This window comes from Catharus ustulatus, chromosome 8 (assembly GCF_009819885.2).
Source record: "Catharus ustulatus isolate bCatUst1 chromosome 8, bCatUst1.pri.v2, whole genome shotgun sequence".
Taxonomy (NCBI): domain Eukaryota; kingdom Metazoa; phylum Chordata; class Aves; order Passeriformes; family Turdidae; genus Catharus; species Catharus ustulatus.
This window is the reverse complement of record NC_046228.1, coordinates 33,583,062-33,606,826: the sequence shown is the minus strand read 5'-3', so window position 1 is coordinate 33,606,826 and position 23,765 is coordinate 33,583,062. Positions and strand designations below refer to the sequence as shown.

Below are 23,765 nucleotides of genomic sequence, written 5' to 3'. Positions count from 1 at the left end.
CCTTCGGGGGTATTTCAGGATCGTCATCTCTATAGTTGAGACCCTTTCTTGACTTTCTTTTACTGCCCCTTCTGGGCGTTCTGACATGTTCTACCCCCGAAGATCCCGCTGAACTCACCGGTGAGATGTTCAGTGTTTCTTTCCTGAGGACTCTTCATGGACTTTCTCGGTCACTCGTCTGTCTCTCGGACAGCCTCGGGAACCCAATCAATTGCCTGGTGCCGGGAGCTGATCACTGAAACTGAGTGAGGTGCACTTCTGCTCCCCTTGCAGTGTGCCGTTCCCAGACGGTGCAAAGATCGGACAAGTCCCCATCTTGTGCGGAGAAACGACGCTGTGAAAAGCCAGTGTCCGTGAAGGAGACAGAGGAGTCCTGCGACTTTATTCAAATAAAGGAAGAGTCCCCTGGGGCACACGCCCGCAGGGTTTTCTCTCTCAGGGTTTTGGAGGGCGCAGCCTGCTTTTATCCCGAACTTCCGGCTGCATGTTGCCTTCTGCCTTTCCCCATCGGCTGAGGCACTGGGAAGGTGCAGCCTTCCCGAGCCGCCTACCACGTATCTTGTAAATGTAATTTTCCCCCAAAGTTCAGAAACTCAGGCTTGTGCTGACCCATTTGTCTGTTCCAGGAGACAAACTGCCTGGGTCCTGTAACAAACCTGCGGCTTGAAGTTGGTGGAGACATTAAGACATATTTCAAAGATATTAACACCCCTACCCTCACCCATGTTTGTAAAGTCATAAGCACATATCTTTCCTATCAAGTCCAGCCGTAAACGAGGTCCCAGAGTAGCGAGGTACAGAATTTCAGTAATACTTTTTTAAGGTAATGAATAGTAATTCTCAAATCAATACTTATGAGGTTCGAGGTGGCTGTCACTCGGAGGACATCACTTTTCAGCTTCATCTTTCCACAACTACACAGGAGAGGACTGCGATCTGCCCTAAGCGTTTTGCAGAGCTATTGGGGACTGATAGCACCACAGGAAGAAGAGAACACCGGGACCGCGGCGAGCCAGTGTCTGTACAGCGGTGCCCAACAATCATTTTACACTGCAGAGACCGCCCTGAAAGCCCTGTACGGCTGTCAGGACAGTGACGCCCTCGGCCCTCCTCCTCCCCACAGCACCACCCCGCACATCCCACAGCCCGCCCAGCCCCTTGTCTTGCCGGGAGGCCTTGGAGGGGCGGCCCCGCGGCCATCTTGGGCAGAGGCGCGTGCGCGGTGCGGAGTGGGACTGGGAGCCATGGGGCCGGGACAGAACTACTCCGTGAAGGGTATGGCCGGCGGGGAGTTCGGGTTGGGAGCTGCTCGTAGGGACGGGGCAGGGCAGGGCTGGGGGCACAGGGCCGAGCGCCGGCAGGACGGGAGGCGCCCCTTGGGGGGCTGCTGCGCCTCGCGGCTCGTGCCGCGCCGGCCCCCTGGGACAAGATGGCGGGCTCCGCCCCCCCCACCATCGTGCCCGCGGCATGTGGTGGGTCTGGGAGCGGCCCGTGGGATCAGCTCATCAGTAAAATCCCTGCTGCGGTCAGCGAGGAGGGAGCGCGGTGTGGTTCTCGGCCTGAGGGGTTCCCCTTTCCCCATCCTACCCCACTGCGGTGCGAGGGCCCGGGGCCGCCGAGCTCCGCGCCGGGCCCTTGAGGGTGCTTCGGTCCCGGCGGCTTTGGCCTGTAGCGGGGACAGCCCATTCCGGACACCGCTGTTTTATTTTTGCCCTTCCACCTGTTTGAGTGAAAATTTCGTGAAAGCCTGTAAATCTCAGAGGTTTTGTCTGGCTCTCAGTGCCCGATACTGTACAGTGGAGGTAACGGTGACATTGGCGCTGTGTAATGATTGACTTGAATCGTGCCTGAGACAGCGCTGTGTGTTTTGAATGCTGTTGGTACAACTGGACAGGATGAAGGAGTTGGGCCGGGTGGAGGATAGAATAGAAAGCTGAATTACCTAATTTTCTCTAAAAAATTAGCTTCACGTGCAGGACTGGTTTCCACTTGCAAAGCTGCTCATGGTTTATGCCCTTAATTTAGCGGGCAGATGGTTTTGGGGTTTTTTTCGAGGGGTGGCGAAGGGTGGAAGCCACTGGTACAGAGAATGGTGGCAAAGATATCAGTCTAAAATGGGCTGCAGTGATGAAAGACTATGCTTATTAAAATAACCAAAGCCCTGAGGGTGACTTGGTAATGACTTGCAGATTATGTTCCCAACGGCAGTTTGCTGTAATTTGTAATCTTGCAAGAATTAAAACACTTCCTAGACACTAGGAATTAAGCAGAAAAACTTAGTGGAGATGGGGGAAGAATATGATCCTAAACAATCTGAAAATAACGTCATTATCTGAGGAAAGCATAGGAGCAACTGATGGGACCAGTCTGGAGGGTACTCTTCTTAAGAGACAGCGTTAGGTTTTTGTGATTTCTGAAGAGATTAAACTTGATCAGTGCCTTGTGATTGTTAGGTTACAGTTCTTCCTCCAGCTGGCATCTGTCTCAGGCTGATGAATTTTGAAAATATTTTATTCTCTACTAAAAACTAGACACCATAAACTCACCATATTTTTGTGAGATTTAATTCGTGGTAGCAGTGGAGTAGTTAATTGCTTCTGTGCATGTGTGCTCTTTGGAAGGCAGTGAGTAACAGCTAATGCGTTTTTTCTGAGAGATGTGGTTGTTTGCACGTGTGACCAACCACAGATCTAATCACGGTAACTTGTCTTTTACCGCTTATTGGTGAAATCCAACAATCTTTTAAACCTACCAGTCATAATCTCATTTTTTGAGGATGCTGTGGAGTGCTAGAAGTAAATTTGTCGGCTGGACTGCTTGGCTTCTACTGTTAGGCTTTTTGTGCATCCAGTTATCCTGGATGGCTGTTCTGTGAGTAGCACGTGTTTCTCCAGCATTCCTTGTGTTGTGGGCAGTGACACTACTGGAACTGTCCTGAACAACAACCTTGCACAGTCTCTTCATTGCCAACAAAATGAGGAGAAAAATGCTTGAAAATTACTAGCACTTCTGGAGACATAAAATACAGATTTTCCTGTCTGGCGTTATTACTCTGTCACTTTTGAATAACGTAGATTTCAAAATTTAAACATTTTCTGAGCAGCAGAGGTAACTTGAATATTGCCTCTTAGGATGGTGTTGGACTAATTTTGTCAGGGTGTAGCTCTTCCTCATAATGTTGATAGTTACTAGAATGTAAATTGATCTGGGTTCTTAACAAAATCTTGGTGGAGGCAAGACCACTTTCTTAGTCCACTTCTCAGTGCAGATGGTAAATATGTGTTTTGCTGTGGATAAAGTCTCTAGGAGCTCTCTAGCAGATAAAAAAAAATCCCTCTGCAGTGTAGATCTGGAAACATCCAGAACAATGTTCTAGATGTTTAGAGAAAGAAGACAGGAGAAACTTTGATCTAAATCTCTTCCATTAGGATATGTCCAAAGAGAATAAATATGTCCAGAAAAGAATAAATCCCTATCAATATCTTATTGCCATTCTCATCTCTGATTTTTTTGTTTACTTCTGTGATCTGCCTGCTCTCCTGGGACTTCATTTTCTGAATTTGTTTCCTTCTTTCCATCTCTCTTGCCACCTCTCCCTTGGGTGTTAATTTTTCTGGAGTTTTAGCCAAACTTTTTTCCATTGCTTAGTGCTTACAACAGAAAACCAGTTTTTTCTACCATGTTACACAGGCCTGTTTTGTCTTGTCTTGTAACACTGGTTTGGTATTATACCAGAATTGGGAGTTCTTTAATAGTAACTTTGAAGTTGCTTCTACTACTTTTTATTTTAAGAAGAAATAAAAACCCTTTGACATTCCACATCAGTGTCACTCTCTTAAGAGATGCCTCATGCGTGACCTTAAGAGTTTGGCAGCAAACTGTTGAATTGGCACCAGAGGTCTTTTGGAACAGTTCAGAGTATTTAAAAATAAGTGTTCTTCCAGGTGCATTTTTTTGTTAACTTAGAAAGATTAAATGGGTGTTCCAGCTTTTCCAGATCTTTTTTTGAAACAAGACAAAACCTAATGCCTGTGAAAATCTGTAAGATTATTTAACAGGGAGTCTATTGCATAAGTTCAAATATTTCTTCTAAATTTTAATTATATTTATTCAGGCAGTTCTGGAATTTAACGAATAAGACTACTTTAAATGTTTATATTTAATGCATTATTGGTTGATACAATTTTTCATCCTGAAATGGGAAAAGTGAAGTCACTCCAGGGAAATGATAAAAAAGATAATACAGAAAAGACGTTCCTCTATTACAAGAAAAAATACCTGAAGCTGTTGATATATATACTATATATATATTGCCTGTGTGTGTAAAGGATGACTCTGGAGAAGAGGTAGAGGATCACTGCAAGATGAGATGACAATTTAATTCATGATCTCTGCTTGCTGAGCTGGATCTGATGTTCACAGTTATGGGGGATGGCCCAGGGCATGTCAGAGGGATCTGAGTTGGCTGCAGATGTGCAGAACAGCTGTTCTGAATGTGCTGCTGAATTTTAGTACAGCCTTCTCTTGCTTGTAGTGAGTCACAGAAATATTGCCAGTATTTTTTCCTCTTTCTTGTTTGTTAAGTTGTCTTGGACTTTTGGATAGGTACAAGTAAAGATCATCGTCCTTGAAGTGCAGTACCTTAAAGGGTGCTTCAGTTACAGGAGCCAACTGTGATCTTCATTAAAGTCACTCTTTCTCCTTAGATTTCATAAGGGAATGGATATGGTCCCCCTGTCCCCTTATCACTTAAAATGTAGGTGAAGATTTGGACCATTGGCAGTGCATTGGTAGCAATCCTTGCAATTGCTGCTTCCCCCGAAAGCCATGCAATGAGCAGTCCCTTGGTTTTGCTTTTGCTGTTGCAGCTGCATCTTATTTCATCAGGGGTCACTTCAAAGTTGTCAGACCCAGCAGGTCTCTGAGCTTGCTGAGCACCTCCTCCCTGCCACAGGCCTGCTTGAGTGAGGTAGGGCCAAGGGTGCTGCAGTGGCTTTTCTTGGGAGAGCTGCTGTCTTGGATTTAAACTGTAGCTGTTCTTTTGATTGGTTTGGGCTGTTGTGCTAAATTAAAGCAGATTTTCATAGAACCCTTTTTAAATTTTAATTTCCTTTATTAAAATTAATGCATTACTCTGGGAAATAAAGGATGAGAACTCACTGGATGGGTATAAAACACACAAAACATGGTCTGTGAGGCTTTGATTGTTTTAAGGAGCTGGGGAGCAGGGAAACATGCCTGCCTGTATCTTAATATCACCTTACTGTTACAGAAGGGTTTGTCACCCATTAGCAGGGGAGGTCTCAGTGTGTGCTGATCTATTCTGTGTCATTTACTATGAAAATGAACTCTGAAGGATTTCTGCATCTTTTACTCCTTTAGTAAGATGCTAAAAGAGGGCTTGCCTTCCCTGATCTCACAGGGCTGCAGGCACTGTACAGATAGCTGTGTAATTCCACACATTATGGCAGCCGGACACAGTGGATCAGTGTGGTGCTTGTGAGCTAACACAGTGTTTTAGCTGAGGAAAGAGCTTGATGCAGATTTTAAGAAAGTCTGTGGAACAGGGGCAGAAAACCTTGATACTTTTAGTCTAAGCTCACAGGGGAAATACTGGAAGTCAGTTGGTCATGGAAAGTAGCAAGAACTAACAAAGGTTTTTGTTTCTTCCTAGACATCGATGTAGTGATGTCTCTTGCTCCACAGATACCATCTGGCTTGGCATCTTAACAAATCCAATTAAAACATAGGATAGGATAGAAATTCCCAACTGGAGACCGCTATAATTTTAATACTAAATTCTGTAAATGTGCTAAAACTTAAATTCCTGTTTATTTGTCTGTAAACAGAACTTGCAGTACATGCCTATGCAGAAGTGGTGGATAAAAAGCAAAGAAAGAGCAACCACTTGTTACTCTGAGAGGAAGCAACTGGAACTGGTGCTGCAACCTGAACCTTTGAGCCAAAGTCTAGCATATTTTCATGAAGCAGAGAGAAAACAGTAGAGCCACAAAAAAATAGAAAACTTCTTGCAGGAATGGACATTGTACTAAGAAAGCCTGCAAAAATTTTACTGGTAAATAAAGGGAGAAAAAGTGAGGATGAGAAGTGGTGGCAAGAGAATTTTTTAAATGAAAATTGTCTTGCAAGAGATTCAGGACTTAATCTAGTTAAAATAAATATGTGCTATTATTCTTAAACATAATCTTTTTGGATCCTTGTTCTTTCTTTTATACCATAGTAGAGATTTAATCTAAGATGGCTTTTGTTACTGGTGGTAGTATGTTTAATAATTTTCCCATTGCCAAACAACTGGCTTTAGGTTTTTTAGTTACAAGATGGATTTTATTAAAGCTACTTGGTGCCCATACCTCTGTGGGGAGAAACCTGTTTTTGGGTTGTTTGTGCTGACTGTTCTTTAGTGACAAACAACACAGTTGTTTTGCTGCTACTGGATGTACTTGCACGTAGTTTAGTACGCTGAACTTTGAAACGATGTTCCTCTGTATCAGAGTTTGCTAAATAGAAGAGTAAAAAACAAAACAAAACCATGAAAACTGCCAGGTGTAGAAAGGACTATTGATCAGAGTTCTACTTCACCTAAGAAGAGAGCATATTAACTAGGTGACTGTCAATGGAAAATACTCTTCTAAAGTAGAGTTACTACTACAGAACAAAAAGATCTGCTGGAAAGTAAGAAGGTGTTGCTGCAAACATGAAAACATTTACTGATGAGTAGTTTTAATAAAATGTTGTGGTCAAAACCTAACAGTCTTTTGTTTTTTCTTCTTTTTTTTTTTCCTAGCTGAATGGGTTGCTGCAGTCTCCTTAGCTGCTGGAGCAGCTGCTGTTGGATATCTAGCCTACAAAAAATTTATCTCTAAGGACAAATGCTTAAAAGCAATGGTGAATCCCCATATCCAAAAGGATAACCCCAAGGTAGTCCATGCCTTTGATATGGAAGATTTGGGAGACAAGGCTGTGTACTGTCGATGTTGGAGGTCTAAGAAGGTAAGAGAAGAATGAATGGATCCAGTGTTGTTCATGTGCATGCATCTTTCAGCATTAATGCTGCTTTATTTAGAGCAAACTAACCACTGTTCACCTAAACTATTCTGCATTGAGATGTAGCAATATTCTAATCTGTAGAATTACCCAGATTTGTGCTGATGCTCAGAGTAAAGTCTGCAGATCACTGCTAATAGTGGACAAAATGTTTCTGTAGCTATGAAGATCTCTTGAAAAGAGAGCAACTGTCTGGGGCATGATCATGAATGGCAGACACCATTTTGTGTGCTACTTGTGCAAATACTGAGGCTTATCCTAGACTACTGGCTTGTGGCAGTAGGAGCTCAGGAAACACAGTCTGTAGGATCTGAAACACCTCTTTTTGGAGAAAGTTGGAAGCTTAGAAAGTGCCTTGCTGGTAGTACATGGTGTATGCCAGTGCAATCACAATGGCCTACTTTTAGCTTCTATTTTTGTGCAATTAAAAGTCTGGCCTAAATATTGGTCCAGCTTGCTTGTATTTGAAATTGGGTTGCTTCAATTGTTTTAATAGCCTTTCAATAACAGTACCTCAGATTTAAATCTGATCTTGGAGATGTGTGACACCTGATGTAGCTGAGATGTGTATGTTCTGGGATCTGTAATGAGAGAAAGCAGATTGCGTGATTAATCCTGTCCATTTCCCACTGGTGCACATTTAAAAGCTTTTTTAGGAAGTGCCAGTGTGTGGAGACTGAAATAATACAGACCTTCAGAGCCAGATTAACTACCTTGAAATTCAGCTCTCTGTCCTCCAAGGAGGTCAATACCCAAGTTCTCAAGTTCAAGTCTTAGACATTGGTCTCATTAGGCCAAACTCAGCAATTTCCAGATGCTTTGAGTTCTTGCTGTTGTCAGATCTGACTTCATTACCTTGCAGGTAACACAGGAGCTTACACATTTGTACCTGCATTCAGTTTTACAGTGCAACACTGCTAAGGATTAAACAGCATTATGATTTGATGCTGAAATAGTCCTGTGGAAGTGGCCTTGTCTTCTTTATTCTGTCTGGAGTCTGAACTGAAAAATCCCTACTTGAACCCTGGTGTTTGTGCTTTCTGCTTTCCATTCAGCCTTCTAAACAGAAATGGAAGATAGTGTCTGATTCTACTCTTGCATTGCAGCTCCTGCCAATTGTTTGTTATTGTTTGAAGTTACCCTTTTTTTGGTGTGAAATAAGAACCTTAAGAAGTATGTTTTCGCACATGTTTAAGGGGTATTATCAGTTTAGGAACACATTACTGTGTTAGAAAGTAGATGAGGTTATAATGAGAGTATTCTTAGAATTCTGATCTGAAGGGTCTTGTAAAGGCATTTAGGGAGTCAGTGGAAATTTTGGAAGGTATTTGTTTCCTTTTACTGCTGCTTAATGATAAGTATTTTACTCAATATGTTCCACTTCAACGACTGCAGTTTCCAGTTTTGTTTCCTTCCTCTTGCCTTGAGGGCCTGACCTTGCAGCAAGGGTAGCATAACCTTTAATGGGGTTTGCGTGCTTCACATATTTATTATTGCCAAACAGTAATAAAATACATGATTCCTACATACTTGTCATCTTTGGAAGCTGTCAACTAGCATTATCTGGCTTACATTTCTCAAACTGTTTAAATTTATAATTATACAGTGCCAGAATGTGGAATGTGCGTGCTTTCAATGCAGGAAATTAGTTACTTCAAATGCATTAAGTATCTGCCGTGTTTTTGTTAAATAGGTGCATATAAAGGCTTGGAGAAATGTCTTTTTGTGTCACTCTGTGCACTTCTCTTGAGATTCAGGCTCACCTGAGGCATGAGGCTGTTGATTGAACTAGTACCATTAGGAACCACAGGACGTTTCTGTTGCACTAATGGTGTGCATGCACTTAGAGCTGACCCCATGTGGTGTTCCTCCTCTACATGGAATAACAGAGCAGTTGAACTATACCAGAGTATTTTAGAGTAACTCTTGAAAAAAGAGCAGTTGGTTTTGTTTGGTTGTTTGTTTTTTTTCCTGAAATAGTGTACTTTTGTGCTGGCCAAAGTCTTTGTGGAATGTATGTGTTTTAAAAACCACACGTGGTATCTTGAAATAAGTTTGTCTTGGCATGTAATTATCTGTTAATAGTGAAGGGGTGGTTCTTTAAATGATACTATTTTCTATTCAGTGTTAGGCTCTGCAGGCACTTTGTAAATGTTTGGTAGAGACAAGAGTTTTGTCTTTAAACTGTAATTAAAGTTAGAACACTTGTTTACTTGTCTTCATTTTTAGGAGTGAGTTGGGGGAGTGGGACATTAATTTGCTGTCCTTTTACAATGACCTGCAGCCTCTGTGTCTTCCAGAGAAGTATTAGTCCCAGGTTGTGGGTTGAGGAATACTACTGCAGACTATCAGCAGAAATAGTGATAGAAAATCCAAATGTGTTCAGTGGCAAGGGAACTCAGTTGAGCTGTCCAGATCTCTGTACAATTCCCCTGGCCTTTGAGCTTCGGTCACTATTGCTGCTAACCTGCTTTATTTTTAATCAGGGATGAACACATTGTGTCAGGCCCAAAGATCCTTCTATGCAGTATCTGTTCTTCAGGGTGACCAAGTGGGTGCTCTGGGAAAGAGGTGTTTGCTTTGGTGTGTTTCCCTGAGAAGCTAAAGTGCAGTGTAGCAGCCTCTGGGAGTCAGTGTTTTCAGACCAGCTGACTGGCAGGATGAATGCAGAGCAGTCACTGTTGGTTGCTGTTAAATATGTCTGGATGCTGTCTGAACCTAGGAATCCCACCATTTTTGTTGCTTGAAAACTTGAAATGATGGTGTTGCTGTAGCTGGGCTTTGGCTGCCTCCTTAGAGCTTGTGAGATGTTGATGTCTGATGGAAGCTGTGTCATTGTGTCTGTGAAGACCAGTGAACTGTGGTGTTGCATGGAAAAACAACTGGTCCAGGAACATCTGCTGTTGAAAGCTGATCAGTGTTGCAGAAACACGCATTTCTGTTCGCTCAGATTTTGTCCAAGCATCTGTAACTACTTGTTCATTGAGTCACAAGTGACTGATGGGATGAGGAAGTTTCTCCATTAATCAGCTTACATGAGTGTTCTTGGAATTCAGGGTTTCTTTATTCAGAAATATTGCATGCCATCTTTAGCTTAGGTTTTGACATTTCATTACTGTGAAAAGCCAGAAGAAAGCCCCACACCTCCTCTCCCTCCTTCCCTCCCAGTACTACCCTACGGACAAGGTGGGGTTATTTTTAAAGCTCTGTTTATTGTTTCATTGTATTGGTTTTGTGCACTGCTTTGAAATCTTTTATTCTAAGCATGGGTGGTAGGGTGTTAATGTTCTTCAAAGGCTGTGAGTGAAGAAGGAGCATTGAGTTCAGTGGAATGTTAAATACTGACTGTGACAGTACTGCAAGAGAACAGTATATTGCAAAGGCAAAAACTGAGTAATGCCCAGCTTTGAGTCCTGTTACTTCTAAGCAAACAAAATTACAACTGAATGCAAAATACCAGTGTGTGATTTCTATGATTGTCTCCAGAGTTTCCTGTGCAGAGATGGTGTAGCCCTGAAAATGCATCCTTGAGAAGTGATGGGATGCAGCCTTACTGCATCACAGAATGTCTTTTGGCCCTTCCATGTGATAAGAGCTTCCCAGGAATGATTTTTATCACTTCTCTGGGACCTGGACAGTTAGTGCTTGCTAAAGGAGTCCCTGTAATTCTTGCTTTGACCAGCCTGTTCTGGGGTGGGGTTTTTTAATGAAACAGGTATTTCTTCAAATTACTTGTAACTGATGTGGCTCTTAAGGGCACCACTGAGGAAGCGTGGAGCAAGGTTGAGAGTAAGATACTCCAGGTAGGTTACAGCTGAAGATCTGCTCAGGCTGTAGTTTTGTCCTGGTCACCTGAGGCAGGAGTACCAAAGAGAGTGGAGTTTGGTGGCTGCTCTTTTAAAACAAGCCTCTTGTCTGCTCCACACTAATAAAGATAAAGTTAGTGTTCAGTCAAAACTCAGGGAGACCTGAGATGCTGCATAAAAGTTATGGTCTGTGGTTTCAGTGAATTTAATGAGGAAATGCCTAATAAACTTTCAGCCTAGGTTCTTAGTTCTGACTCTGGATGTACTTTAGATGTGTTTATTCTTTCTTTTTTTCAGTTCCCACTGTGTGATGGCTCTCATACAAAGCACAACGAGGAAACTGGTGACAACGTTGGGCCTCTGATCATCAAGAGGAAGGAGGCGTAGAGTGGACAGTAGAAGCTACAGAATCAATGTCTGACAAATCCTCTGTTTTCTTGTAATTGGGGGGGAAAAAACCACAAATTCTTTGTCATATGCCTGAAGACTTCCCAATGTAGTATATACATCAGGCTTCAGCTTATATATTTTCTTTGGTGCTTGTTGTCTTTCAATCACTACAATGCATAATTTACTAAGTAGTCATGGTTTAAATTTTTTGTCCTGTGAAGTGTGTGTACCCTCTCACTGAGTGTGAAACTGAGGCACAGAATGTATTTCATCAGGAAATAGGTATTAAATTATTTCAAATTAGATACTAAGGTCCTGGAGAGTTCTAAAGTCACAGAGCTGGATAGATGTCCATATAAAAGGCAGTGGCAGCAAAGAAATCACAGTGCCATCTTAATCTCTGATTATGCTGCATTTTCTGCAGGTGTCACATTTGTCCTTTTAGATTACTGTGCTGTATGGCTTCTGTAAAAGAACAAATTCAAAACTGCTAGCTATGAACAGACAACAGAAAAGGCTGAAAGTAAGACAGGACTAGAGGGCAACTTTACCTTTGATTTTACAGCAGCATTTCAACTTGACCCTACTTCCATTTGGTATCAAGAAAATACTGTCCAAACTGTGGACCTGTATTTAGAGCAGGATTAAGGAAACTATATCTGAGAGATTTCTTAATAGATGAGTGGAATGACACAAAGTGCCCCAAGAGCGATGGGCAGGGGGTGGCAGGGTTGTTTTTGCTGTTGGAGAAAGCCTTAGTCTTTCAGTGAAGCCAACTTCCCACAGGATGCTTCTGTGGGGTGGCTATGCTGATCAATTCTAGAAGCTAAAACTGAAACCTCACCCATCATCACCATCTGCTTCACCATTGCACTGGCTGGTTCTGGAAAGCTTTTACTGCTGAGAAGGGAGGAGGCATGCCTTCCTTACTATGTGGCCTTAGGCTCCATGTGTCTTTTCCTGCCTCCCTGGGCTGCTAAGGTGGTTTAGCTGATTTTGCCAAAAAACCCTGGCATGGAAGAAGAAAGACTTTGAAAACAAGAAGGGAGGGAAGGATGAGACAGAGAGGGATCTTACCCTCCTTACCCATGGCACTTGTCTTCTTTTTTGGCATGGTTCTATTAATGACTGTCATGTTGGTTTCCTTAAATAGCTTGGATTTATCAGCACGCATGTAAGTACAAAGCAAAACCCAAAGAGTGGGGCAGCAGGGGGCAATTTTGTACTAAACCCAGTCCAGTAGTGTAACTGTGGCCTGCATAAGATTGAGCTCTGAATATCCTGGGACAGCAGCTACCTCAGGGCTAGATGAAAGGCCTTGTTAAGAAACTGACATTTTAGCCTGGACCCTTAAGGATTCTTTAGATGATCAGGGCTGGACAGGTTCTGTTTGTTTAATTTTTTAAAGGGTGGTTGGTACAACTGGTTAAAACAGATGTTTTTGCATAGTCTCTATGTGCAGCTTTCAGAAGCTGAGGTCTTGGCCAACTGGTCTGGGTTTGGGCAGAAGGTATAAAATGTAAAGAAGGAGGCACAGGTAGAGAAAGGTGGAGTGTTAAGAGTAAGGGCACTACTGTCCAAGAGACCTCTACTTGAAAGAAGTTGCTGTCAAATATGTCAGTTTGTGTTTTCTGTCTCTCTTGAGTGTAAAGACACTTGATATTTTTTACTTTGCTGAGTATTAATGCATATTGTTTTAACCTTAAATTATCAAATACATTTTATCCAAAGCAAAGTAATTTCTGTATTATTAAAATATGACACTGGATATTTCTGTATTTTTGTCAAATACACATTTGAGCTCATTTTCATCTCAAGGCTGTAAAATCTGTGTTTTCATGGGTATGCTCTTTCTTTCAGTAGTGCTGTACAGTGCTGCTGTAGTCATGAACCTGTATCTGGAGTGATTTTCCTTCTGAGATTCCTTTTCCTGTCAACATAAAAGCCTGGCTGCTCCTGAAGGAATGGAAATGTAGTGTTAATGGTCCAAGAAATGAAGTCCTGAGGTTTCAGATTAATCTCCTGAGTAAAACTATTTTGTGGACTTTGCCAGTAAAATATTTCTGGGAGTTTCGGTGTCAAGGAGGTGGGCCCTGAGGGAAGTTTTTATTCCTGGGAAGCAGAGTTGCAGAAGCAGAATCTGTGTTGATTTACATCCTGGTGACTTTTGTTTTGGAGAAGTGTTGCATTTCTGAATGTCGATTTGAGTGTTCAGATTTTAATTAGGAGCACATACAAATCCTGTACTATGCCTTACTTATGCATATTGTTCAAATGTGTTAAAACTTGGACTTGAGGAAACAACCACATAGTCTCAATGAGCATCACAGGGAACGCTTCCATTTTTTCTTAGTACCATAATAGGTCACAACATATCTAATGGGTGGAGTGCGTGACTGTTCTAGTATTTTCCTAAGTCTCTTTCTTTAGTGCTTTCTTCAAATAATCTTTAGTGTATGAAGTGCATTGGTTACACCAGTTTTAACCGTAAAGAAATGATGCAAATGTGCAATTTTGACCTCGGACTGAAACTCCTAATAGAAATCCTTCCAAAATTAAAGCAGAGAAAAATCCCTGCCACAGAGTAAAACTATTTCTGCTCCTCACTGCTATTTTCAGCATGCAAGTGTTTGTTGGGAAGATCAAGAAATTAAAGTACTGATTCTTGAGTAACTGAATGTGATTGATCCTAATAGTGTGAATGTCAGGTAGAGTGCTTCTACAGTCAGGATCCTTGAATGGGAGAGGCTGTAGTTACAGGTATTGCCTGCAGGTTCCATTGGAGCACTCTTAGTCTGCAGGCTGCGGAGGCAGTGGAGACCAGCAGCCAGCACTGCAGCTGTGCTACTCCCCTACTCCCCTTTAAAGGTATAAAGTAAATTTATTATTAACAGAGAGAAAGATAATGAGAAGTAAAATAAACCTTCTGGAACATCATTCTTCTCCCTGGCCCCTCCCTTCTTCCCAGTGCAGAGAGACAGGGTGTGGGAATTCTGGTCAGTTCCTCAGTCGAGGTCATCTGTTCACTCAGGAAAAAGAGTTATCTCCTCTACTATGCTGTGGGGTCCATTCCATGGCATCCAGTTCTTTGTGAATTTCTCTAGCGTGTCTAATCTCATGAGCAGCAGTCTTGCCAAAACTGCTGCAACAAGAGTCCCTCCCATGGGCAAACAGTCTTCCCAAAACTGCTGTGATGTGGGTCTCTTGTCTGTGGGGTGCAGCCCTCTAAGAATAGACTGCTCTAGTTGGAAAGCAAGGGTCCTCTCTCTTCCATTCGGATCTCCCACTAGATAACAGCTTTCTCTGGCATCCACGCGTTCCAGTGTGAGCACTTCTCCCAGAGGCTGTGAGTGGATCTCTGCATCCCCCGTAGACTTCATGGGCTGCAAGGGGACAGCCTGCTTTACCATAGTCCTCACCACAGCCTGCAGAGCAATCTCTGCTCCAGTGCCTGGAGCGCCTCGTCCCCCTTTTTCCACTGACCTTGGTGCTGCCATGTTGTTCTCCCTCACATGTCCTCACTTACTCCTCTGACTAGAAGAAAAACTGTTGCCTGTACTATTGCCAACATGTTCCACTAATTCAAAGGTTGCTGCAGAATCTCACAGGGCTGAGAGATTGATCTCGTCTAGGTTCTGTGCTGGAGAGTCACTCACCATGGTTTCACCGTTGACCCTGCTGCCACCTTGCAGGCAATGGTGGCTACTGCAGCACTGGTGCTATTTAATGCCTTTCTTCAGGCGGGGCACTGGGATGGGGAGGTCGCCAGCCCTGCCCTTCTGCCGGTGGCATGGCTGGCTAGGGGTGGCCGGGCAGGCAAGGCACACTGCAGGCCATGCCGAGATGGTGGCGGATGCTGCACATTGTTGTGTGCTGCGCTGAGATGGCCCTGGTGGTGGCGCCTCACCACCCCGGAAAAAAACTGTGTGTGCACTGTTTTGATTTTCTTCTTAAATAGGTCAACACTGAGGCGTTACAAACCCTCTCTGGGCCAGCAGCATTTCCATCTTCAGAGCCATCAGAGATTGGCTCTATTGGACATGGTGGACGCTTCTAGCAGTTTCTCAAAGAAACTTCTTTCTGTGGCCCTCCCCTGCTGCCAGAAAACCAGTCCATGTGAAATCAGCACACTGTGCAATGGGGTGTTCATGAACCCTGATCTAGGGGCTTTCTCCACAGCCATGGATTTAAGGGGTTGCAGCAGCTGGAAGTGCTGCATAAATATGTTAGTGACTCACTAGCATTTCATGCTCAGAGCCTCACGCACTTTGAGTTATACTGCCAATTCCCTGACAGTGAGCCTGCTAAAATTACCATATTGTTGCTGTTTGGGCCTTGTTTTGGTGCTGTTGGGGTCTCATGCAGTTGTGCAGCAATTTTCCTTTCCGTGTAATGCAACTAAAGACATGGAAGGATGAGTCACTATTGTATCACAGTTGCTTACTTGCAAGAAACAGAACATTTTATAATAGCAGGAAGAATAAGAATGTAGGCATGAAACTAAACATTGATCTTGCAAAGGAACCATGTCATCTTTTCCTTAGCCAGCCTGGACATGGAAGCCTCATGCTAAATTTGGCTTTTGTTTCAGCTTGTGAAGCTTCAAGGTTGATAAAACCCATGCTGAGTCCTGACTGGATTAGCTGGACAAGCACAACCTCCCCCTTGCCTGTGGGCAGAGAGAGGATGTCCAACACCACTGCCAGGAAGCTGAGTTTATTGTTCACCATTGCTATTTCAGCCCAGACAGAACATTTCATGTAGATCTGCGCTGACATATATTCAGTCCAGCAGTGTCAGATACCTGTTCCCCCAATTGTTTTCTGTATCCAGGCTTGTTCTGCCATGGCTTTCCTGCGTTGATGATTGGCTTCTTTGTTTTGCACTGTCATAATAATTTTCCTAGAGCCATGATTAATTTGGAATGGTTATCTGGGCCTGCTGCTTGAAGGTCTCACGTTTGTTTTCTATAGGTACCAGGGTGTGTAGTGCATTTCTTGGCAGGATGATTTACAAGCTGCCTAATGCTGAGGCTAATGCAGAAAGCAGCTGAATAAAAACTAAATAACATAAAAATAAGCAAGCAAATTTGTGAAGAGAAAGAAGAAGAGGAAAAGGGAGGAGAAAAAAAAGTGGTGGATGGGAGGAGACCATAAGCTAGAGAAGATTTACCATCATGTAACAGCACTACATGGTAGCAAAAAGGGATAAATCAAATGACACAATGGTACGTTGCATTTCATTATATACCCTGATACAGCCAAGCATAAAAAGTATAAAATGGTGTTTCTATTTCCCAAACCCGTGCTTCTCAGAGTAAGGGGTTATATGTTTGAGCAGACATCTCTTACAGGGGTTTTTCTTCCTCAGATGTTTATGAAATCCTGCAGTACTGGACAGAAAGCAACACACACTGATGCAGTGGGTCCCATTAGCATTCTTCTGTTCCTTCACACCCCACTTTGTAAACTGTTTAATTAGATGTGGAGTTGTAATAAATGGGAGTATTTACTGGTATGCCCCCAGAAGTCAGCAAAATCACAACAGATTTACTGAAAATCACAACAGATTTACTGGACTAGCAAAGCAGGATGCAGTCCACCTTTCCCATATGCAGTTTGGAGTGGTAAGAAAGGATTTACCTGGCTTCTCAAGCAACTTCTGTTTCTTTCAATATATAGAAGCTGCACAGGTCTCACATAAGCAGATAGATCGTGTCTCTTGTTGTGTTTTTCCCAGCTGAAGACTCAACCATCCCTCTTTCCTTTTCGACACTGCACTGCCCTTAATCCACTCTGTTCTCCATCCTTTTTGGTCATGCAGACTGCAGTTTTCTTTTGCTGTTTTTGTGTGTGTGGCAGACTTACACCAAAAAAGGTGCCTTCTCTCTAGGAGCAGCCTGTGCAAAAAAAGCTTCCTGAGCATCTCAGACATTGCATCTTTAATATGTAAAGCATTCAAAAATCAGTGTACTCCAAGGGTCTGCTCAGTAAATGCGATGTTTGTTCTGTTCAGTCAAGTTAGCTGGCAACAGGCAGTGAAATGAATGATAAGGTTACACTGCATAACTTTTCTCAAATACTTTTCTACAGCTGGAAAATATCACCATACATGGGTAAGACATGTTCAAGATGCACTGTCTCTTCACTGCCGGGGCACTTGCTCAAGATTTGGGTACCAAAACAACGGCCAGCACAGACTTCCACTGCAGTTATTGTTAAATTTGATGCTCTTTTCAAACTGTGTGTACTTTCAATCTCATTCTTGGCTTTAACAGCTCTGCAGGTTAAATTACTTTTTAAGGGTTGTGACTGTTGTTTTGCAAATAAATTCTGGCAGTAGAATACCATTTAATGGAACAGACTTTTTTAATGCCAGTGGGTTTAATCAATAAATAAGTGTTTAATTTTACTGCAGGTGAAGGCAATCTGAGTCACCTCTAGGGAAATACAAACAGCATTTTAAATAAACCTCTTGGCATGTTAATCACCTTAAATCAAGTTCTGGGCTTATCCTAAAGCATGAGGATGTGGTAAAATCCAAATGCCATCATGCATTTGTAAGCACTGAGCAACCTCCGATAGTGATACAACACTGTACTTGGAAAAAATCCCTCTTTAGAAGGACAAAGGGAGGATCTGTATCTGCCTGTAAGCCATGAGATCAGGAGATGGTACCAAAGACTTTGATCTAAAGTTTCTGTTTCAGATAGAAACTCAGCTTCTTTCTGAAGGATGTCAAAGCACACATATCTGTCATTGCTGTTTTATAGGACTGGAGGCAGCTAAAGCATGCTTCAGCTATTTAGGCTCTGTACTAATCATGGTTTAATCTTTCACACTGATAGTTAATGGTATGTTCCTATTCTCTGTGAGAGACCAGGCATGGAAGTTGAACTCAGTATATGTCATGCTCAAGGTACACAGAGCAACAAAATGACACTTTTTGTTTTTCCCTCAACACTTTTCCTGCTGCTTGCCAAAAGTTTTGTTGGCTTTTTTGGCTGTAGATGCACACTGGGCTGATGATCTCAGGCAGCTGTTAACAGTGACTTCAGTGACTTCAGGCCTCTTTCCTGGGCTGTGATGTCCAGTTCCATCATAAGCATCAAAGAGCTTTGGTTTGGATTATTTTCCTCTACGTGCATTACCGTATGTTTATTTATACTGAAACTCCTATGTCAACTGTGTGCATTTTGTTCAATTTTGTGAGATCCTGCAGAGTGTTGTCATTGGCATGGCATTTGACTGCCCTAAGGAGGTGAAGAATATCCATAGACCTGGTGATTTTGTGGGTTCTCCCTTCTCCAGGTTGTGAATGAAGATATTGAATAAAACCTGTCTCAGCAAACACCCACTGCTGCCTCCTCTCTACCATCAAAGCCCTTTCATTTGCCTCCCAGCCCTTAATCTACTCTTAGTTCAAAAATGAATTTTTCCTTCAAATACTTGGCTTAGTTTCTTTATTGATCACCAAGAAGAAAATAAAATCCAAGGATTCTGATGAAGAACTGTTGAAACGAGCTTCTCACTTTTATAGTCCTTGTATCTTTCTAATACAAAACAGACCTCCCCAGATTTACAGGGGCATTTCTGATTGTAGAAAAGGTCATCCAGAAGATACACTACTGCCGTAAGTTAACCTTGCAATAATTTTTTAAATGTACCACCTTGTCACACAGTGTAGATTGGCTTTTGATAGCATCCCTTTGTTTTCATTCTAGAAAACCCAAATGGACCAGTTGCCAGGGACAAGAGTAGTGTCAAAGAGTTTGCATTTATTTGCTAGGTAAAATATTAATCATTGTGGGACATGATACCTAAGTGACAAGGCCATACGTGGGAAAGAAAGCAGGATGGCACCTTTGAATTTTACAGCAGGTAAGGGTAAGTTTAGATTTTCCTTCACTTAACAAGAACAAAACAGGACAGAATTTCTGTGAATTAAATGCCATGTGTGATTTTAAGAGGTCACAATACAGCAACACTTCTGCTTTGAAATGGCAAGAAAAAAAAGCTGCAATGCAGCTGGACCTTCCCTGCTGCTGCGATGGTGTCTGCCCTGCGTTGTGTGAGTGAGACAGACCTCCCTGCTTGCAGAAGCCCTACTGAAGATGCTTCCACCTGTCCAGCAAATAACTGGTTTGGGTGATGGACATTTGTTCTCAGGCCCACATACATGGTCCTGGCTGGCTCTGTTGCAACCTGTTGGGCGAGCAGGAGCTATGCGCATATGGCAGCCTGATGAAGGAAGTGGTTCTGTGGGCAGCAGGATCCGCATCTCTCACACAGACCTTGTGCAGAAAGCATTGCTCTGGCAAAACAGTATTTTTGGTGAGGTATGGAAGAGGTGGCTGTGAACCATGTGAAGGTATAGTGAAGAATCCAGCAGAGTTTGCTGTTGGCATACTTCTAGATTACCAATATTTTGGCGAAGACCCAGCCCTACTACTCTGTTTACCTTATGTCCTCCTGCACTTCCTCTTAAATAGGAGCTTATTTCCTGTACTAAACTACTGTGCATCTTGTGGTTAGTTATTAAGTAGCTTTTAAGTTTGAGAAAAACCTTTGTTTTCAGCAGAAAGTGATTCTTTTGTAATCCTCGCTGTTTGGTGCTACTGTGCAATCTGCCCACAACACATCCTCTCACAGCACAAACACAGTCCTGGTATTTTCTAGGCATTGTTATTCTGTACATTGTCATCAGACTGAATGAGGTAAGATTGATTTTCAGCAACAGTGGGGAAGATAATTCAGAATTAAGTATAATTTTGCCACATGCATTTTGTCAGGGGAGGTGGAGGAGATTCTCCAACTAATGCTCCTCCTTTAGGAGCTGTTCACACCTCTGCTGCTTTCTCTCAGCTTCTGCTTTCTCTTGGAGTGCAGTTGCACAGCCTGGAGATGAGAAGTTTCCTTGGGAATCTTGTTGGTTCAATTTTCAGTGCAATCTCTTCCATTATCACACTGTGAAGAAGGGAATTACTTGCCATTTCTGCTAGTCTCTGTTTAATTTGTTTCATTTTAGAAGTTCCCAGAAAGATTAGTGGACTCCATGTGCTGAAGTGTGAGGGTGGAATGAGTGAGTGGAGGATAGTCTCACGTCACTTGATCTCTATATGTATAAATCTGATGAAAGCAAATGTCAGGGAAAAGGAAAGAGTCAGTGTTTGCTTATTCCAATTACTCATGCATTCATATTTATTTTAATACCCTCCAGGCACACTTCTGTTAGCTGCAAGAATATCTAGCAACTATCTGTTGAGGACTATGCTTGAATGATTCTTAAATTCCAGGGTTTTTGTATTTTAACTCCATTCTTTCTTTGAGATTTTGAGTTCAGGCAGATTGCAGTGTTAGATGGGCACTTAGACAAGTCTGAAATGCCATCGCTGTTTTTCTCTCTGTATTTAGACCCAGATTAGCTGAAGTGCCTCACGTCTTTGCAGAGGGAAATACCTTTCTGCAGGGCTCAGGTTGGCATCCAAATCTTGCAGCAGCTACTGCTGTCAAGACTGGGAGCCTTCTCTCTGCCAGACACGCACACTTGTGCTTTTTTATTCATTGTATGCCTCACTGATTCTTGTGCAAGAGTTGGTCAATCTGTGGTATTTCTCTCCTCTGCCAGAACCCCCCTGGGAAAATTCATCATTGGGTATTTGAAGATAGGAGCTTACTTTTACACACATCTGGCTTCTAATCTTTAGGGCTGGACAGTAATGACTGATGAGAAGGGTATATTCAGGAGAGAGAAATATTTTCTGCCCAGCCTTGTTACTTCAGGAAGGAGCTTGCTGAGTTGTAAACCCTGTCTGCACCACCTTGACCAGTTAGGTGTGTGAAACAAACTGTTCCATGAACAATGAACTAAGAAACTCAGTTTCAATAGATTTATGTTTTGCTCCTCTCACTCTTCAAGTTTTAATTTTCCCTGTGACCTTCCTGCTCCTTTGATACTCTTAATTTCCTCAGTAAATCCCCTAAATCTCCACAACTCCCAGCTATGGGATGGGGAAAAGGTGGTAAATAGCCAAGCTCATCATATTGAGGTTTCTCTGACGTCATTACCAATTCTTGAATATGCATCAGGCCATTTTATAAAACCTGGGAAAACAACCTGTATCTGCTAAATTTATTTTTCCTGTTTCTGGCCCTTTTTTTTATTTTTTTTTTTTCTGTTTGTGTGTCCTACTAATGCTAAACAAGACTTGATACTGGCAAATATCACAGCAAAAGTGCAGATTTAATACTCACAGAGATCTGCTCATTTTATAAGGGAAAGAAACAGCAGAAAGAAAAGGCAGTAATTACAGGCTGCTAAATAGAGCTGATATGAACCTTAGTGAAGTGTTAATGAAGTCTCCTAGCAAGCTTTGGGGTCCTGAGAGTGAATGCAGGGCCATGCATCTCTGTCCATGGGGAGGTAAAATTCAATTTAGAGATTAATCTTGTATCCAGTTTAATCTGGTGTTAGGCCAAGTGCACTCATCTCTAATGCAAGACCCGCATGTACAGAGTGTGGAAAGGTTCTGGTTCAGGCTGCTTTAAGGGGTCCCTGTAAAAAGTAAAGGTTCATACTGTTCGCATACCTCGTTTGGATCTCACTTGCACTCACTCCGGTCTAGTGGAGAGAAATTGAACAAACCTCGGAGTACCGGCAGATTTATTTAAAAATGAAGAGGATTCGGGGGTATTTCAGGTTACTGAGAACCAGTGGAGGGGGAGCGACTCCTGCCCGCCACCGCAGAGTTCTGCCGGCTCTCGGGGGGAGCGAGGGCTGGGTGCCCGCGGGGTTGGGCTCCCGCCCGTTCTGCGCTCGGGCCCCGCTCGGCGGCTGCGCCGGGCCCCGCTGCCTCCTCCAGCGTCCGCCGAACCGGCGCTGCCCGTCCAGGCCTTTTCCTGGGACCGCGCCCCACGCGGCGCCACCAGGGCCACCGTCGTCGTCAGCACCGCGCCGGTCCCGCTGCGAGCCGGGGCGGGCCGGGCGGCGGAGGCGGAGCCACGCCCGGGGCGGGGCGGTGGCGGTCGCTTTGCCCCAGCGCGGGGTGGCGGGCGGCGCGGTGCGGGGTGATGGAGTCGCGGGCCCTCGTTGCTCGCGTCCCGTTTCGCAGGGCCCGCTGAGGCCCGGCCACAGCCGCCGCCAGAGCGCGGCCACCCCGCCCGCCGCCTTCAGCCCTCAATCGCTGGGACATGGCCACGGAGCCCCCGCGGCCGGCGGGGCGCCCCGAGGGCAGGGGCGGATGCTGCGCGGGCGGCGGGCGCGGCGAGACGGAGGAGGCCGAGGCCGCGGCCCAGCCGGTGCTCGACGCCTCCCTTGGCCCCGCGGCGGCGGGGGGCGGCCGGCGGCGGGCGCTGAACGGATGCGTGCCGCTGTCGCACCAGGTGGCTGGGCACATGTACGGCAAGGATAAAGGCGGTGAGCGGCGACCGGCGCGGGGAGGGGGCGGCGGGCCTGGCTAGGTCACTCGTGAGGGGGTTCTTCCCGCCCCACCCTACCTTCCGTTTATCTGAATTCTCCCAGACCGGCTGTGGCGGGGTGGGTTTGGCTTCCATTTCCCTCGCGCCCCGGCGGCGGAGGGGCAGCTCCGTGGCTGGCGGGGCAAGGGTTGGTGCGGGCGGGTGCGGCGCCGTTCCCGAGCTCCGCCCGCACCTGTCCGCCGGAGCCCGCACCCCGCCGGAGGTGCCGCAGCTGCGGGGGAGGTTGGAGCTGGGCCTGGGGCAGTGCGGAGGGACCGGAGCCTCCGTGGGAAGGCCGGAGGGGGGGCCGGTCGAGCTCCACTCTGCACAGGCCGTGGATGGTGCGGTGTAAACGCTGCTCAATTTCACTCTTCTAGTGCTTTTCCTAAATGGCATTAGTCTGTCAGGGCGTGATAGTTGCACCCTTAAACCGAAGGGCATCTGCCGTTCAGCTTCATTTTATCAGGCACCTTTTTAAACGTGGGAATTCGGGTAATAGCATGCTGGTTCTCTTAGAACAGATGTCAGAAACGTGGTTTATCTAACGAGAGCCTTTGAACCTCTGGCCACCAGAAACTTCAGCAAATTGTTATTAAGCTATTGTTATTTGCTTGTTTATTTGATGACAAATCTGAACCAATGGCCAGGAAGTGATCTAATAATACAAATACTCGAGGACACAGCATTTTAAAGTATACCTCCACCAGCTCTGAATTTCTGTTTTAGTTCCATGCTGAGGAGTAAGGTGTTAGCCCTTCTGGCGAAGGGGCCTTTTAGCATAAGCAGTGGTCAGTACCAAAGCAATCGGCCAAGTTAATGTTGCCAAATGGCTTTTCTCGCCTTTCCAGAACATTGCATTTGGGACAACTCCTGCCTCTCAGCCAGGTGGAAGGTATGCCTCCATTCAACTTGCAATGTGCCCTCTGAGAGTAGTTATAGTAGTACCTGCTGGCTTATTTCCTTCAAACCCTGGTGGTAGGAACTTCCCCTCCTGAATAGGCTGATGGCTGAATTACAGAACCCTGTCAGTTGTCAGTGAATGAAATTA

The 23,765-nt window shown here is 44.2% G+C and overlaps 2 protein-coding genes across 2 annotated transcripts in view; both read left to right on the top strand.

Annotated features, from left to right (window-relative positions):
• Window positions 1–1,167: 1,167 nt before the first annotated feature.
• CISD1 (CDGSH iron sulfur domain 1) lies at window positions 1,168–13,078 on the top strand. The gene is made up of 3 exons (XM_033066764.2): window positions 1,168–1,275; window positions 6,806–7,011; window positions 11,169–13,078. The coding sequence occupies exons 1-3, from the start codon at window positions 1,245–1,247 to the stop codon at window positions 11,256–11,258; spliced, it is 327 nt and encodes a 108-aa protein (XP_032922655.1). The 5' UTR covers window positions 1,168–1,244; the 3' UTR covers window positions 11,259–13,078.
• A 9,372-nt stretch (window positions 13,079–22,450) lies between these two features.
• The window catches only part of IPMK (inositol polyphosphate multikinase), a 39,884-nt gene continuing 38,569 nt past the window's right edge, over window positions 22,451–23,765 (top strand). The window contains exon 1 of the mRNA XM_033066002.1: window positions 22,451–22,676. Coding sequence (XP_032921893.1) covers window positions 22,451–22,676 — 226 coding nt within the window. The remainder of the gene's footprint in view (window positions 22,677–23,765) is intronic.

Bases quoted from the DNA above. Each gene is read 5' to 3' on its own strand.
- CISD1 (XM_033066764.2), top strand. From the start codon at position 1,245: ATGGGGCCGGGACAGAACTACTCCGTGAAGG. The intron at 1,276-6,805 runs GTATGGCCGGCG...TTTTTTTCCTAG, and splicing joins ACAGAACTACTCCGTGAAGG to CTGAATGGGTTGCTGCAGTC. The intron at 7,012-11,168 runs GTAAGAGAAGAA...TCTTTTTTTCAG, and splicing joins GATGTTGGAGGTCTAAGAAG to TTCCCACTGTGTGATGGCTC.